General features: G+C 49.9%; 5 protein-coding genes across 5 annotated transcripts; 1 reads left to right on the top strand and 4 right to left on the bottom strand.

Moving 5' to 3' along the window:
* Nucleotides 1-1,989: 1,989 nt before the first annotated feature.
* On the top strand, nucleotides 1,990-4,556 carry J7T55_002531 (uncharacterized protein; the record flags this gene model as incomplete). Its single annotated transcript, XM_053137613.1, has 7 exons — nucleotides 1,990-2,801; nucleotides 3,094-3,190; nucleotides 3,253-3,455; nucleotides 3,576-3,632; nucleotides 3,771-3,883; nucleotides 3,930-4,329; nucleotides 4,400-4,556. 7 exons carry the CDS (start codon nucleotides 1,990-1,992, stop codon nucleotides 4,554-4,556), a joined length of 1,839 nt encoding a protein of 612 aa, XP_052998401.1.
* A 541-nt stretch (nucleotides 4,557-5,097) lies between these two features.
* Nucleotides 5,098-5,910, bottom strand: J7T55_002530 (uncharacterized protein; the record flags this gene model as incomplete). The annotated part of the gene is made up of 1 exon (XM_053137612.1): nucleotides 5,098-5,910. One exon carries the CDS (start codon nucleotides 5,908-5,910, stop codon nucleotides 5,098-5,100), a length of 813 nt encoding a protein of 270 aa, XP_052998400.1.
* A 610-nt stretch (nucleotides 5,911-6,520) lies between these two features.
* J7T55_002529 (uncharacterized protein) lies at nucleotides 6,521-7,946 on the bottom strand (the record flags this gene model as incomplete). Its single annotated transcript, XM_053137611.1, has 5 exons — nucleotides 6,521-6,834; nucleotides 6,905-7,359; nucleotides 7,420-7,543; nucleotides 7,655-7,748; nucleotides 7,806-7,946. 5 exons carry the CDS (start codon nucleotides 7,944-7,946, stop codon nucleotides 6,521-6,523), a joined length of 1,128 nt encoding a protein of 375 aa, XP_052998399.1.
* A 1,411-nt stretch (nucleotides 7,947-9,357) lies between these two features.
* Nucleotides 9,358-10,772, bottom strand: J7T55_002528 (uncharacterized protein; the record flags this gene model as incomplete). Its single annotated transcript, XM_053137610.1, has 3 exons — nucleotides 9,358-10,037; nucleotides 10,150-10,531; nucleotides 10,599-10,772. 3 exons carry the CDS (start codon nucleotides 10,770-10,772, stop codon nucleotides 9,358-9,360), a joined length of 1,236 nt encoding a protein of 411 aa, XP_052998398.1.
* Nucleotides 10,773-12,970: 2,198 nt separating this feature from the next.
* J7T55_002527 (uncharacterized protein) lies at nucleotides 12,971-14,784 on the bottom strand (the record flags this gene model as incomplete). Its single annotated transcript, XM_053137609.1, has 7 exons — nucleotides 12,971-13,139; nucleotides 13,234-13,342; nucleotides 13,423-13,840; nucleotides 13,915-13,965; nucleotides 14,096-14,118; nucleotides 14,227-14,482; nucleotides 14,545-14,784. 7 exons carry the CDS (start codon nucleotides 14,782-14,784, stop codon nucleotides 12,971-12,973), a joined length of 1,266 nt encoding a protein of 421 aa, XP_052998397.1.
* Between the last annotated feature and the right edge of the window lie 733 nt (nucleotides 14,785-15,517).

Genomic DNA, 15,517 nt, shown 5'->3' with positions numbered 1-15,517 from the left:
TGCTCCGCCCGCTTGGCTGAGGGTCCACATATTTTTCCTCCTTTGATAACACAGCCTGTCTTAGATCCAAACGGACCTCGGCAAGCCTCTTGTGGCGGACAACATTGTTCCTCCTGTCTCATTGGCGATGCGAACAGCACAATATTAATCTGGCTTTCAGAAGCAAAATTCTGAAGAGCGACGGATGGATGTCGTCCGATCAAGCCTCAAGCAGTAATTAAGGCGGCAGGCTGTGTCATCTAGAAATGCTCATTTCAATATTGTGGACCAGGACGATTCATGGGATGTGTCATAGGGATGCGTTATGTTGTTGTTGCTTCGTTGTCGAATAAGACAGGCTGAAAACGAATTGTTGTTTTCCAGGTACACGGCGTTGCGAGTTTTCCGGGCCTTCCGATGGCGATAATCTGTTCTATTCAAGAGATGCGATTGGGCGAGAGGTCATTTCGCGCGGCGAGGCAAAGAGTTTGACGTAGATGCAAATTTCCACGGCATGAAGATTGACTTTCCGTATAACGCTTTCTATGCCTTCGTCAAGATCTTCAGGAGAATGGTCGATGTGGTAAGGAGAGGTCTGTCCGTCAGTTGACAAATTACAGCCCAAGTCTCGACCATATGCGCCAGGTCCTGAGGGAAAAGGAGGAAGGCGGGGGAAAATTCCCACGACTGACGAACCCCTTCGGTATTGGCTCACTTCAAAGTGTTCTTCTCTCAAGTCCTGCTACAAGTTGCTGCCATCGAACTATTGAAGCCATACGGCCACCGCGGGCACGACGCAAAGTGCGAAGCATCTGGATGAATTTCGAATTTATCACCGATGTTGTGCAATACTATAATTTCAGAAGCTCAAACGAGGTGCTCTGGCGAGTCCATAACGCCGTACGGAGCGCCCATACTAGACCTACTGTCGCTTGCCTGGACTTGAGCCTTTTCATCACGCTCAACACCACAAACCGCGCTCTGTACGAGACGCATGCCCAGCCGGCGTCGAAGTCTCTGTACATTCATTTATATACGTCATATTCCATCATCGTTAAGAAATTGAAGAAGAGAACGCTAACACACAAGATCGGGCGAGAGAAGACAGCTCATTGGATTCGATGCTGAGCGAACACGAGGAAGACACCATCAGCAACCGCAGAAAAAATCGGACGAATGCATATTGATGTCACCTACCGTTGAAAGCAAAAGGTCGAAACATACGCAATGTTGGTCCAGGGCGGCTATAGCTCTTCACTAGCAAATGCTACACTCCACAACCCTACGCAGTCCCACTGAGAAGGCTGAATCGACGACGGAGACACATGGAGTAGCTCTCCAGTGTGCAGTGCCGAGAAAAAGATCAAACACCATGGTAGACATTGTGATGTCGAGCCAAGCAACTTTGAGGGACCTGATGAGTTTCAAAATGGTGATGTGGTCTTGTCGATGCAGTCCACGCAAGCTTGCTTTTGACAAAAGCTCGTCGTTCTGAGCCTTTATATGGGTAGGCCTCCTTGACGAAGCAAGCCGCATTCACAGGAGCAAGCATACGGGCATACTGTGAAGTTCACAGTCAAGTCTTGATATCAGTGATATCAATTTTCTTCTGCCAGAATCATTGTGCTTTTAGTCGCACCTCCCACTCGATCTAGAATCATAGGGTGCCTAAGTGATTGGAAACCAATGACACTGTCATCGCTCGCAAGCACTGCCATCCTCTCGAGTCGCTCATTTGAGAAGCTATACTTGGCAAAAGCTACTACGGCACTTGCTCACGCCGTTATGCATGCGTTCTCGGAAGTCATTGCATAGATGTAAAGTTGATCCGGATGCGGGGCCGGGGTGGAGGCCAGGACGCCAAGGTTCGGCACATCATGGGAAACCCAAAGCATTCACTTCCATGCACCCACGCACCGTCAAATCTTTGGGATACAGTTGAATAATGCGAAGGCAGAAGCATCGTCTATAATCCACTCACAAGTATTGTCGTCTTCCCACATCAAGAAAATGGCAAAAGTCACAGGGGCTCTAGGATTCAGCGACCCTCTTCCGGGCATCCGCTTCAAGTTCCACGCGAACGACACGAGTCTAGATGTGATGAATGTCACACAACGAGATGCAACCATCTCGGATGCAAGGGACCTCTCACCGCCACCATCCCTCGATGCCGAAGGATTCATGCTAGTGGGCCACACCAGCGCAGTTCGGGACTTCCGAGACCAAGCGGAGGTCAAGAGCGTCCACGTCGACGAGATCCGCGTCCTTCTCCTTCGAGTAACCGGCGCAGACCACGTAGAGATGAGAGGCATGGGCGTGCTCCGCTTCGGGGAGCGAAGCAAAGACTCCGGCGCGCTGAACAACTCACGCCCGGCGCGATTCGTACACATCGACATTTCTGACAAAACGGCTGCGGAATGGAACGCAAAGTTGGAACTTCCCGAAGGCAAGCGGATCAAGCGCGCCGTGCACCTTAACGTCTGGCGCGTTCTGACCCCGCCGCCGCAGGATGTCCCACTTGCTGTTTGTGACGCGCGGAGCTTGTCGTCGGGGGATACCCACGTTGCAGATGCGATGTTTGACGACCCTGATGGGAGCGGCAAGATAGTGCACTCGTTTGAGGGGTTGGCTATTAAGCAAGGTGTCAGCCAGAAATGGTGGTATTATTCAAACATGCGGACGGACGAAGTGCTGGTTTTCAAGACAAACGACACCGCACCTGGGGTCGCACATGCGGTTGCCCATGGGGCATTCGATGATCCCTCCTGTCCGGAGGGGCAGGACCCGCGTGCAAGTATTGAGATGCGTGGTATTGCGATCTGGTACGAGTAGAAATGTTATAGGCATTGTCAAAGGGTGCATGGTGCTCTATGCGCTCCCTTCGGAGCAATCCAAATAGGCTGACTCAGTAACAAGTATGATGAATGCTATCAGATGAAATCACAAGAGAATTATGCTGGTTCTCTCTCGCCTTGTAGAGATACTGTCCTGAGTACAAGCTAAATCGGTAGGAGGTACGAGGCCCGCCATGTCTGTGACACCAAAATAGTACACGTTTGAGCGGATGTTTTACATCTCTAGCTCTTGTTCTTCAATATGGCTGTGCAACCCTAGCTTCCCGGGGCTCAGTCAAGTCTTTCTTGCGGTCAACGACGTGAAAGCACAACGTGAATGCGCAAATTTGGCGGTACAAGTTGTTATTGGGAGCGATGTATTTACGTGTATCGCTTTCGGCAGATTGGCCGGTGGCCACTGTTTGATCAGCCCCCATAGGAATCGCTCTGCAATTCTATCACGATCACAAAGGATGTTCTGCCAGACGACGTGTTGTGTGGTCTGCCCTCTCCATGGGCGAATCTGCCTCGCAGGATGAGCGTCGCTCCACCCCTGACACTGGGCGAAGGAGTAGGCAGCAGCTTTTCGTCCCTAACTACGCCAATCACCCTCGCTGAAATACGGCTGCACTGCCACGCCGCGTATGCACGAGCCGCTGTATCTGCGCGAATCGCTTCCGGAAACTGACGGTGACTTGCTGCTTGTTTGGCTGGGAAGGAACGACAACCTCGTGTTATGAAACGATGATTTGCGTGCCGCAGCGAGGGACTCGCGTCTAACATCAACGAGGAGTTGAGCAGACGAGAGATGACATTTCAGTTTGTCACTTATGATTGCTGCGATATTATATCTGGGCCGACAATATATGGAAGATAACTTCCGGTCTGTTAAAACAGTGTGCTCCTGATAATCGGCAACATTCCTGAGTGGACAATTAGACTGATTGTATCTTCCAGCAAACATACAATTCCATTACCCACTTCTGCAGACGCAATGGATCGGAAGAATGTCAACGCAGGTCTGCATCATCTCAATTACACTATGTTCATTATCCTTCCCTCATATTGGCGTATGTCGGCTTGATCCCTTGGTTGCTAACATTGACACCGAAACAGAGTCCTCCGTCCCTCTACTCCAAAGGGGCTCACGGTCAGGAGGACCCAGCTCCCCCGTTCTCCCACAATACCAAGAGAACCTCCTAGACGACCTTCCCGCCGCTCCCGCAGCCGAAAACTCCGGCTCCGGCCTCCTCCATCTCCAGCCAATGCAAGAAGAAGATATTTACGCGGCGTCGTCGGCCAGGTCGAGATCGGCCTCTGGTCATAATCACCCGGCAAGGCCGTGGCATCGTTCTATTCTTCAGCGGGCCAACACATCGCGCTCGAACGGGGAGCCCTCATGGGCCAACGTCGTGCCCTTATCGCTGCTTGGACGCTGGCCCGCTGTGGTGGAGTGCCCGCTCTGCAAGGAGCTCACCAGGACTACGCTCAGGCACGAGACGGGCAAGGGGACGCAGTAGGCTCACTCCCTGAGGCTCAAACTTTTTAGTGGTGATTGATGGCTAATGTACATTTTATGATGACAGCTGGATCGCGACTCTGCTCTTTTTTACCACAGGTGTTGGGGCCTTCGTGCCTTATGTGACGGACTTTTCCAAGAATGTCCAGCACAGATGCTTGAAATGTGGTAACACGCTGGCTACGAACCACTTCGGTAGTGGGACTGAGGCGCACTTGATTTAAGGACTCGTGAAGCAAGTGATCGTTCAGTAACACTTGCCGTCCCTAGATGGACAACATTAAATGGCTCGCGATATCGGCCGTTAAAAGGGAGTCTGGTTGCATTTGTTCAAATTTGGCCAGGGATCCTAGGTTCTCACTTACTTTTCATTTCCCTTTGAAAGAATGCTAAGTCAAACAATGAGTATGAAGAAGTTGCCATGACGCCTAATAATAAAGGCTTTTCGACCACGTACACTTTCGTTGCCACGTTCGTATGGCATGTTAATCTACTGCCGGAGATCGATAAGATCAAGCGATGCTAACAGCCCTGAATGGTCACTCCAAGGCACTGAATGTTCTCCTAAGAGTGCTCCATGCTGATCCTCGCTCTTTGACGGACCTCCTTGCTCCGGCTCTTCAACTTCTGATACGAAGCCTGGGTGTATGACGTCTATTCTATTAGGCCGCAGGCCTAACACAGCCACCTTGTCAAATCGTCCCGGCGGGAATGGCTCCCCGCTTCCTTCCAATCCCCATGTGAAGCCATCCTCTGCAGGGTTGATCATCTCCCACACATCGACCAAGCCATTCTCTGACACCAGCGACGCGTCTTCTTCTGATACGGGATTGAAATCTCCGCCACCAGTCCACAGCCCACACCGGCGTGCTTGATGAGACTGGCTGCGATCTCAACCTGGCGCGGGCGCTGGTTCGGCTGGACGGGAAGTGAGTCTAGGTAGACATTCACGAGGCGGATGCGGGTGTTCTGATAGAACACATCACAACACAAAGCGTCGCGCTTAAAGCGGGTCGGGTATTTAACCCGCCACACGGGGCCGGCAGAAAATGGATTGCACAGGGCGGAAGCCAACATGCCGGGGCTCGTGAACGATCTGAATCGGGCCCTTGAGAGCATCGTCAGTGTGGCGAACTGCACTCCCGCCCAGTTGGTGTCGTCTGCCTCACTCAATATCCACCCTTCGCGGACCCGCGCATTGCTGAGCAGGTATATCAGTGCCTTGTGCGAGGCTTCTTGGAAGAAAACGACGTCAGGCACTTGGTTGTGGGACTGGAGGGCTGAGAGGATGCCGTCCATGCGGGCTTCATGGTGCTTGCCAAAGGCATCTACATTCCACGTCGCCAGCGTCAGGGTCCGAGGTAGTGGCTCTCGCGATGTGGATTTACCAGGCTGAGTGCCAAGGCTTGGATCATTTTGTTGTTCTGGTGCCTGTACATATAGTCGCGTCCATTTTCCGTTGTCCTCGTTGAAGGTGTGCCAGGATTGGAAAGTCGCTGACGCATCTAGCAGGATTGGGAGCGGCGTTGATTGAGACCACGCCAGGTAGAGGGTCCGTAATGAAGATATGAATGACATTATGAAGACGGTCTTATTTATCTGGGTGGAAGTCACAAAGAGGGAATATGGTCGCGGAAAGTGAAGCCTGTAGACTATTATGGCTCTTCGGGAGAGGTGGCCGCTCGAATTCAGCCTCAACCCAACAACCCTGACCACCAACAGCGACTCCACTGTAAGGCTTACTCCGTCCCATCAGTCATGTAACCAACGAAAACAAACATCCATGTTTGTGAACATTCCTTCACATCTTGTTCATTCTTAAAGGCTAAGCTTGCGAACTCACCAGTCTTGCCCATAGAAATAATTTTCATTAATTAAAGCCACTTTACGTTTAGAATCTGCTCGGGGACCGGCCACGGCTATCCTTTACCTCTTGACTAATGCGCTTGTGACAAGTAGCATCTTTCTAGCAAAGTGCTGCTTCTGCGCAGCGATGCTCTACGGTGACTGCTTGCAAAGTTTATGGAGTTAACGAATGGCCTGTCAAATATGGGACCACCGGTCATTTGCATACATGAGTCGTGGGCTAACACAAAATGTCGCCCTTAGCGATCTTCTGTCGTCACAAAAATGGCAATATATCCTCAAAAGACATCGATGGGCAATGCGCCAACGAACTCTGTTCGCTTCAAGCCAGCCGCACATCCATCACACTTTCATGAGTGACATGGTTGTATGTATATGTCTTTGCCAGACTCAGCCCAACACTGGCGAACAGATCACGCCACTGAGCCTCGGACCGCTCCATTGCCGCGAAAGCGGACATCATTATGAGATCCACCGAAGCACTGTAGGCGTCGACGCCTTGCTCTGGAAGGACCAACTCATCGACCAGAAGAATCGAGCCGGGAGACATGGCGGTCTTGATGCGTGTCAACAGTCGCCGCCCATTGCTATTTGTCTGGTTGTGCAAGACACCTCGCATATGATAAAACTTCGCGCCTGCCGTATTTCCATCAATACGTCAACATAACACTGGTGTATCTATCGGAATTATTTAGCCACAACTTACCGGTCACGGGTTGCTCTTCAAAGAAATCGTGCGACATGTTTTCCACGCCTGGTGTTGAAAGCGCTTGGGATATGCTTTGCGGCAGATCTTGCAGGATCACACGTCCCGGAACGTCAGGGTATTTTTCCTTGAACTGAGCACACTGGTGCCCAATGCCGCCGCCGATGTTGACGAAGACAGCTCGATCCTTGGAAACGTCTGCCCAGTTGCTAGCAGCCAGTTGCTCACTCAAGGGGTAGACGGTCAGCCAAGAAACCTCAGGACCTCGCCTGAGAGCCATGCACTTCTGGAAGTAGGCGAACTTGTCAGGATTATGAGGAAACCAGGTGAACGGTGTGAGCGATGTATTCCAAGCGTCTTGGAAAACTGCGTGTAAACCGTCCATTGGGTTTTTGTACTCGGTTCTGCGCAGGAATGCTGGCATGGCCTGGATTTGCGGCGCAATGCTCTCGAAGCTGAATATCCCACGGATGAGATTTCTTTCAGTTATTTTGACCTAGCATTGATAGACTTACTTGTGTGTGATAGCCGCTTCCGCATACGCGTGTGCAAGATTCCTCGTCACTGAATTAGCAGAAAACTTGTCTTTGCCAACCTCCTCTATCGCTCCAATGGACGCAAGGTATCGCAGGATACGGCCTGATGGTTTGTCAGTAAGGTCAAAGACATCTCCTTGCATCACGAGTTAAGACAATACTTAAAAGAGCTGGATCAGCCCCGCTAGTTGCCGCAATCTGATCCACGCCATACGAGTCTTGGGAAGATGCAAGGTCCTTGAAAAGTTGTAGGTCATATCCAATGCTGATGACAGCAGTTTGAATATGCTGAGAAGATTTGAATTCAGCTATCGCAGATCATATCTCAGACACTCAGTCTGTCCATTTCGAAATGCAGGCCTTACCGCATGGCCGAATCGATCAGCAGTGTCACTGACGTCTTCGAAACTGTACACTATTCCTTGCAGCTTGTTCAAAAGCTCTTTTTGAGCGACTTCGTCAGCTGTGGAGGCGAAATGCCGAATTGAATCTAGAATAGCTTCCATTGACGGTGATATAAGTATTGGAACCAGATGGCACAATCGCTGGGAGATACAAAGGCGGGATAAAGTGCTGATGTAAACCTCACACACACTGGAAATTGAGTTTTCACAGCTCATGAAGAGATAAAATATAAAAAAGACATGTATTGAAGGTGTTGACATCCTACGTGGGTGATTCGTTCACACGGCGGATTTCACTGTCGCACGACTGTCCCTCAAGCAGCATGCGCGCCAATGCTCGCATTGGGTTGTTGCAGCAAGGGTGTTACTTGAGAACATCATTTTCCAAATTAGTACTCTACCAACTGCATCTTAAGGGACGTCACTTGCATGACTTTGTGACGATTCTGGTATTCCGAACTTGGCGTGAGTTGTGATCCCTGCAATTTTGTGACCATCGGGCTCCCAGGCTGGGTAAGTGATGGCAACAGGTTCTTGATGCTGACAGTAAGGCCATTCCTATTTTATACGGGGATCATCAGATCAGGCCGGACGTGGAAAAATGCTCACCAGCAAAGCACACTTGCTGGCCACAGCAAAGCGAGCAACTTTAGCAAGTACCCAGTACATTGGATCAACTTGTTAGGTACTTCTGTCACATACAGCCTCCCTCCCCTAATGTGATATTGCTCTGGAAAATAAATCGCTCAAATAACATCGGATACTATTGCCTTTGACAGGTTGCTCATGCACATCTGCATGCAGGCGAAGCGGGGAGAGGCTCCAAGTCTGCACCGGTGGAAATGGGTTAGCTAGTTGGCTCTTGCAGTGGCATGCTGCAGAACCACGAAATAAATTAGTGGGCTTTCAGCGAAGCATTGGCAACGCCGTCAATCTTATTTTGGTCTGACTGTTTGCCTTTGAATTTAGGGGATCGATCCAACCTGTCTGGGCAAAAGCGAAAGCTGATTGTCATATAATGCCGTGACAAGTAATCCGGTTTGGGGCTGGCAAATGGCACTGAGAAGTGATACTGCACACAACGGCTGGGTAGACCTGAGAAGATCATACAACCAATATTTATCCCTCAAAACTGGCCTGCGCTAGCCACAGGTCTGTTGGCATGCATCAAAGACACGCCACAAGAAACGCCGGTAGAAGTTACAGCTGGTTGGCAATTGTTTCTTTCAGTGACCATGGCCGTAGCAGCACATAGTCGGACAAATTCCATACTCCACACCGCAATACGGATTCTCAGTGGCCGTAAGATTCTTGACAAATATTGAACTGTGATAGGGCAGGCTGGAATTTGCAAAAAAGCCAACTAAGACTGTTGTTGTCACGGAGTTACTGCTTCTCAAGTCGGTAGATCTGTTGCTTTGGTTGAGGAGTTAACGCCGTTCTATGGTTGATAATCATTGAGCGGCCGGTGCCAACCAGACAAAATACATAATCGAGAGATATTAATATCTGCTTAGCATATTTTCGTTCCAATATTCTCTGTGGCCCTCGCGCGGTCGTCGTATGTTACTTGAACCTGGTCCGTGCGGCGTATGTTTCCCGGCTCTTCGTTCTGCTTCGTACTTCCTTGTCGCTCTCCCGAAGTGACTTTGACTTGCAGCAATTCCGTTTCAGTATTACCGCCACTACCGCTCCCTAACTTTTTCATTCGAGGATCCAACTCAAGATCCACATAGCCTGAGCGTTTTCCCACACTCCTGTTCCTGAATGGACCAGATCTCCCGCTAGATGTCTGAGACGATTTGGTTGTTCTCCCCTGATTGCTACCACTGAGCCTGGAAATGGTCGCGGAAAACATGTTGGAAATGTGTGAGAATGAATTTTCCAGAATCGGTCCTACTGCTTTGTAAAGTAAGGGCACACATCCCAGAGATATGAGTAGACACTGGTCAACAGCGCCCCACACGGTAGCCAAACAGGTCTCATAGGGCAAATCGTAACTTGTATCTCCGGACCTGGCTCGAGTCGACGCTTCTTGTGTGATGACCGTCTTCGCAATTGTTGCTCCCATAGTTAGGAGAGAAAGAGCGAGTACAGCAGACAACCCGATTCGTTGACGGAGGCGCATATTGAGATTCCAAATTATTCCAATTGGTAGCACCGTGTAGGCAAGGTCAGAAAAGGCGAAGAACCCTATGGAGTACATACGAACAATCAGCAGGTAGAATTCATTGAACGTACCTAGGTAATATGAAGAGAAATACAAGGTCCCGCGTTCCAATCCATTATCAAAGGCAAATCTTACCTTGAGTCAAATATGTAGAGTCTGTAGAAATCCTCTCATCCCAGCGATGTGCTGGAATGGTAGGATCCCACAACCCCTGCACGGGGCTCACTTGAACCCAGACGAAAATGATGCTCAATATAGCACTGATGGTCTGAAAACTTGTGAAAATTATCAGGAACCAGCGGAGCCACCAATGCCCGCCTTTACCGCCGAATATCCGGACGAGCAGGACAGCGATCGAAATTCTCGCCAATATGCCGACCATGAGGGCTGGTGCAACTGAGATATATGTCCACTTGGTTGAGGTCAGTAGCTGCTCGATGGAGAGGTCACTCTGGTGTCTTCCGAGGCCTTCGGAAAGTCCTTTCTGGACAATTGATTGGAAGCCAAGTTGGCAGATCTGTAGCAGCATGCAATGAAAACGTTAGATTCAGTCTAGAGTTGAATTTCTCAGGATCGAACCATACCGTCGCCATGAGCATGAACCAGTCTTCTACTACCAGTTTTTGTTGGGTATTCGTAGTAACGTAGAGTCGAAACGCAACAACAATAGTAGCAAGACTTGTGAAAGTCCACGTGACTCCGGCTACAAGAGGTCCACGACCTGGGTCAGTAGAATTCGCTTCATTGGTAGAAGACATGTTGACTAAGTCTTCAAGGATATGGACGAGGTATTCCAGGAGTGAAGGAAGTCAGAACAGGTTTCAGGTAGTAAAACATCAACAGTCTGTGGCCGATGTCGGGTTGACACCAACGACTTTTTCAAACCAGAAGCATCAGCCACATGCTCATCCTTAAGAGGATGATGGACCGGTGAGGTGGGAATGGCTCTCGGTCAGTGAGACAAAGTCTGAGGCTAAGTTGATTTCCATCAAATCAAGCTCGGTCTTGCTCGACTGAACCGCTCCATATCTCCAGCAATATCCTCGGCCTTAAATTAAGAAAACACAGCCTGCATGGCCCTTTCACCCGCTCTTGGACTTGCGTGAAAAGGTTGTGTAGGAAATTGGAACGTAATACAGACTCCGCAGTCTGTGTCTCCACATTGACATAATTCTTCTGGGACAAATTTGCCCGATTTGAGATGAGTCACATTGGTGGACTCTCGACCGAATGTTATGGCTCGATCAATTGCGCTATTCGGAACCCATGATGATCGGCAAAGACTGTGTCCAAGTTGAGTAGAAATGTAACGGGTTCGACATTGAATTTGACTCTTAAGTCTAGAATACTTGAGATGAGTTTGTCGTAATGACCTAGATGAGCACTGCCATTTTTGGCCGACCGGGATATAGTGACACAACGAAGGCCAAGGATACCACTTGGGGGCTACGAAGAGTAACATGGCACTCTGCCAAGATATGTGTTGGTGAAAATGAACGGCAACTTGAGCGATATGTGGCCAATAGGGACGGTTGGAAAGGTTATGCGTGAATGGCAGGAAGAGAGAGATGGACAGAGCCTGGCTCGACCCGGTCCGCTCAACCAATTCTGCCCTAAGCCAGTAGTATTATCTGAATCCATACGGTGTAGGAGATCTACTCCGCCCAAGTCCTTCTCAAGCCTACGCTGATAATTCCATTGGCAGATCATCATCCAATATTCCAGTCCTTCCCTACAAAAATATCGCAGGAGAGGGGTGGCCTGACCAACCATTGCATGAAGTATATGACTAGTAGGCGATCCTTTAGCTCTGGGTACGCGTCATCCGTGGGCTTGACCAATCTAGGCTCGCACCTGAGCTGAACTGTTCAATGTTTTGACACCTTCTAGTTCAAATGGCCTGCAGGACGCAACGAAAATTGTTCATCCTTCCGGCCGGGTCCCAGGCTTGGGCGTTGGGGAACTGAGAAGATATCACCCGCGTCCGACTTCGCTGTTGGTGTGTTGATCAATTACTTTATCAAATCCATCCCATTCGCCAGCCTTGTTCCAAGACCTTCAGAACGAGGCTTAGTCCTGTGTTGTACATGTTGCCTCGGATATGCCAATTCCGTTCACACCTTTACCTCTAACCCTGTCACGCCAGAATGCAAGTGACCTGTCCCATGAGAAACCCTGACGATTTCTTAAAGCTGTTGGCGCGGGCTGCGCCTGCAAAATTGAGCATCGTCTAGTTACACAGGGCTGCAGATCTGCACTTCATACGGTACATGGCCAAGTTTGTGCCACTCTCAGGGGGGTGTGCTCCTTACACCATCAACGCAGCACCCGGGAATAAAACACATCAACGATGGATATAGCGTGCGTTGGTCACTAGTCTGCGACCATGTCGATATGATTGCATTACACAACAAAGGGGTTACACATCTTTCACCGGAGCAACGCGAGCTGGTCGATAGGCAACCACTTTTCCAAGTATCGATAATTCATACCCACATATTCAAAGACGAAGGACGAAGATTCATTATGAGGGACCTTGCGGTCTGAGGACTTGCTGATGATGAGCGCAGTCCGCGATTCTTCTTTTCCCCCAAGCGTAGAAACTCGAACTTTGTGCATCCCGTTGCGCTGGCAAAAGCACTCTTTCTTGCTATAGTTTCGACAGGATTAAAGGAACTACATCCATGCCCTTGCATGGAGTCATGCAATTGACCTGCAAGGCACACAATACTAGTAGCCATGCCGGGCCGCATAATCTTGTATGTAGCGCTGATTGGTTCAAATACAGATGGGCCATTCAGTGTTCTCATTTGTGCTGAGCGCATCCAAGCATTTCAACAACTGGAAAAGCTTATGTCTTTCACTTTGTATTCAACCAAGCCAATGGTCCTCCTTTGCTCAGTCCATAATCCACGAAGATGGCTGGTATGCCCCGAGAGAGCCATAAGGAATTCACCTAACGAGTGTCATTCCATACAACGTCAAGGATGGACAGGGCAGAGCCCTTGGGCTGGACTGCGTTCTCCAGTGAGAACCTTGGGTCCGCCTCATTAAGTAAGGAGCGCCATTCCTCTACCGTCCTCTCCCGCGCGTTGAAGACAGCGCCCATGTTCAGGTCCGCCGCTCTACAAGTAAATCAAGATCCGTGTCAGAAATGGGTACACGTTCATCTTGCTTGTGAAGCTTCTTCGAATGTGATTGTTAGGATACTGCACTTACCTGAGATTTCTTTCTCGCCACAAAGGAATGGTTCCTGGCTCGGGCATGCAAGTTTCGTTGATGATTATTCTTGTGCCGTGTCTCAACATCGGGATCTGTGCCCGCAGGACTTGAGAGACATAGGTCAGATCTTTTTGTTCTATCTTCCCTCGTCGAGAGCAATGCCCCGAAAAGAGACGGTGGACTTACTTGCTACCGCGGGCTTGTCGGGCCAGTTGTGTAGGACCCACCGAATGTAGTACACGTCAGCTTGAACTGGCTGTGGTGCGAATAGGTCGTGCTCCATGAAACTGATGCGCTTTTTCAGCTCTTCCGGGACTTTAGCCTCGGCGCCGGCGATGACCTGCCCCATGTCCTGCACGGTGAACTTCAGTCCCGGGAATCGACGGGCGATGTCCAAAGCTACATGACCCTGGGCGCCCCCGAGATCAACAACATGGGCATCACCAAGTCCCGCCCAATTATAATGGTTGACTATGTAGTCCGTGTCATACGCAGGACTGGTGGCAAAGGCCTCCATGGCGCCGGCAAATCGCAGAGCTCTGAGTGGATTTGTACCGACAATGTCATAAATCGATTGATTTGTGCCGTTGGCAAGAGCATAGGCCTGCAAAACTCCATTTAAGCTGTAAGGTACGCGGAGCTAGACCAAACCTAATTTAAGAGATGGATTGATCTTACCGTCTCATGAGGCTCCTGTGAATCGGGCCATTGCGATGCCGCATCTATCATCTATTGTCTCTGAATGATTAGAGTACTCTCCTGTCACGCTCAGAGCAAATATGATGCATTGTTGTGGACGGACTCCATGTCCAGTAGGTGTGCTGGGCGGTACTATTCGACACAAGTAGAGTGATCTTACCCGTACGGCAGCTGGCCACATCTCTACCCAAAGTTGTTAGTAAATTTCACGTGTATAGAAGAAGGTATGAAAATTCTGTCGAAGAGTGCCTGTGTCTGAAGTTTCGGCGTATTTAGATCTTGGAAGCGTACCGTGAGTACCGCAGTCGAGCCACGCATTCAAGTGGTCGACCTGAAGGGCCTTGGATGCCGTCGTGTGAGCAACCATACCCGGCACTGGCTCCCGAAATATGTGCATTGTCATGGCATGTCGCAAGAGACGCTTGGTCATTGTATCGCTCAATCCCGTCTGCTGCGAAATGTCTTCGAAAGCGACTTGTCCTCTCGCAGGGACGATGTTGGCGACCTTGGACCGGGCTATGATTTGGAGGCTAACCATGTTATTATGCTGAATGTCAACACACCATCAGCATGTCTGTCTCAAAAGATCCTCTCATGATCTGAACCTACCGCAGCATACTTGGTCAGCAAATTCAGGGGATCCAGTAAGAGATCCTGCAAATCTGAGGTTGCGTCAATGACTGCATCGCGGAGGTCAGAGGCCTCCTGTGATAAAGCTGGCAGCTCCGTCTCTTCAGAGAACGATGACGGTAGCCCATCTTCCCCAAGTATTGCCTTGAGCTTTACAACCGAGTCACTGATCGCTTCTGCCAGCTGGATTATGCGTGGAGTGGTATTAGAGGTAGCCATGATCGGTTGGAAGAAGCAAATTTTAGATTTACGGCTTTGTTGATGCTTGGCGGTGGATATCTGATGGCTGATCGTAAATGTAGAGAACGAAGAGTATAGCCACCCCTTGCAATTTCAAAGGGGCTAGGAAGACTGTCTGGCACACGAGCATGGGACTTCGAGCAATCTAAGGAGACTGAGGGGAAGAAAATGAGCGCCAGCTTCTTTCGCTCTCCTCAATTCATGCAATCCACGGAATTGTGAACGTCTAGTGTACTGTGACACAACATTGCGGGAGCTGGCAATCGTATGGCAGTACAAGAGACAAAGTGACCGCAGCCAAGAGCCAATATTACGTCCCTGGGGCGTTGCTTGTTGGAGAGCCAAGACACACACCTGTGGTGTATCTTTGAACGCACCCACCCGTGTGATTACCCGGTTTACATCCGCTGACCGGCGTTCCTACTTATGCGCCCACCTGCCAAGTGGGTATCCGGCATTTGTGGTCACACCATCTTCTGCGGAATTGTGCAGCCAAGGTACCGATAACTTTCACTCGTTAACTGAGAGCCTTGGGGCCGAGCATTTGGGGGCATTAGTATGCACAAGTGGCTGCTGCGCATGCAGATCTCGTTGCTCAATTGTGAATTATTTGTCGATCATGTTCGAAGTAACAGTCACACAGACCAGTAGGCTGGTGAGGTACAGGTCTCACTTCTGCAAGTCCAGTGAAATCCGGTAGCTTTCAGTGCAA

The sequence above is a fragment of the Diaporthe amygdali genome (genome assembly GCF_026229845.1).
Source record: "Diaporthe amygdali strain CAA958 chromosome Unknown NODE_3_length_2959817_cov_65_330692, whole genome shotgun sequence".
Lineage (NCBI taxonomy): Eukaryota > Fungi > Ascomycota > Sordariomycetes > Diaporthales > Diaporthaceae > Diaporthe > Diaporthe amygdali.
This window is presented reverse-complemented; position numbering and strand designations above follow the sequence as displayed.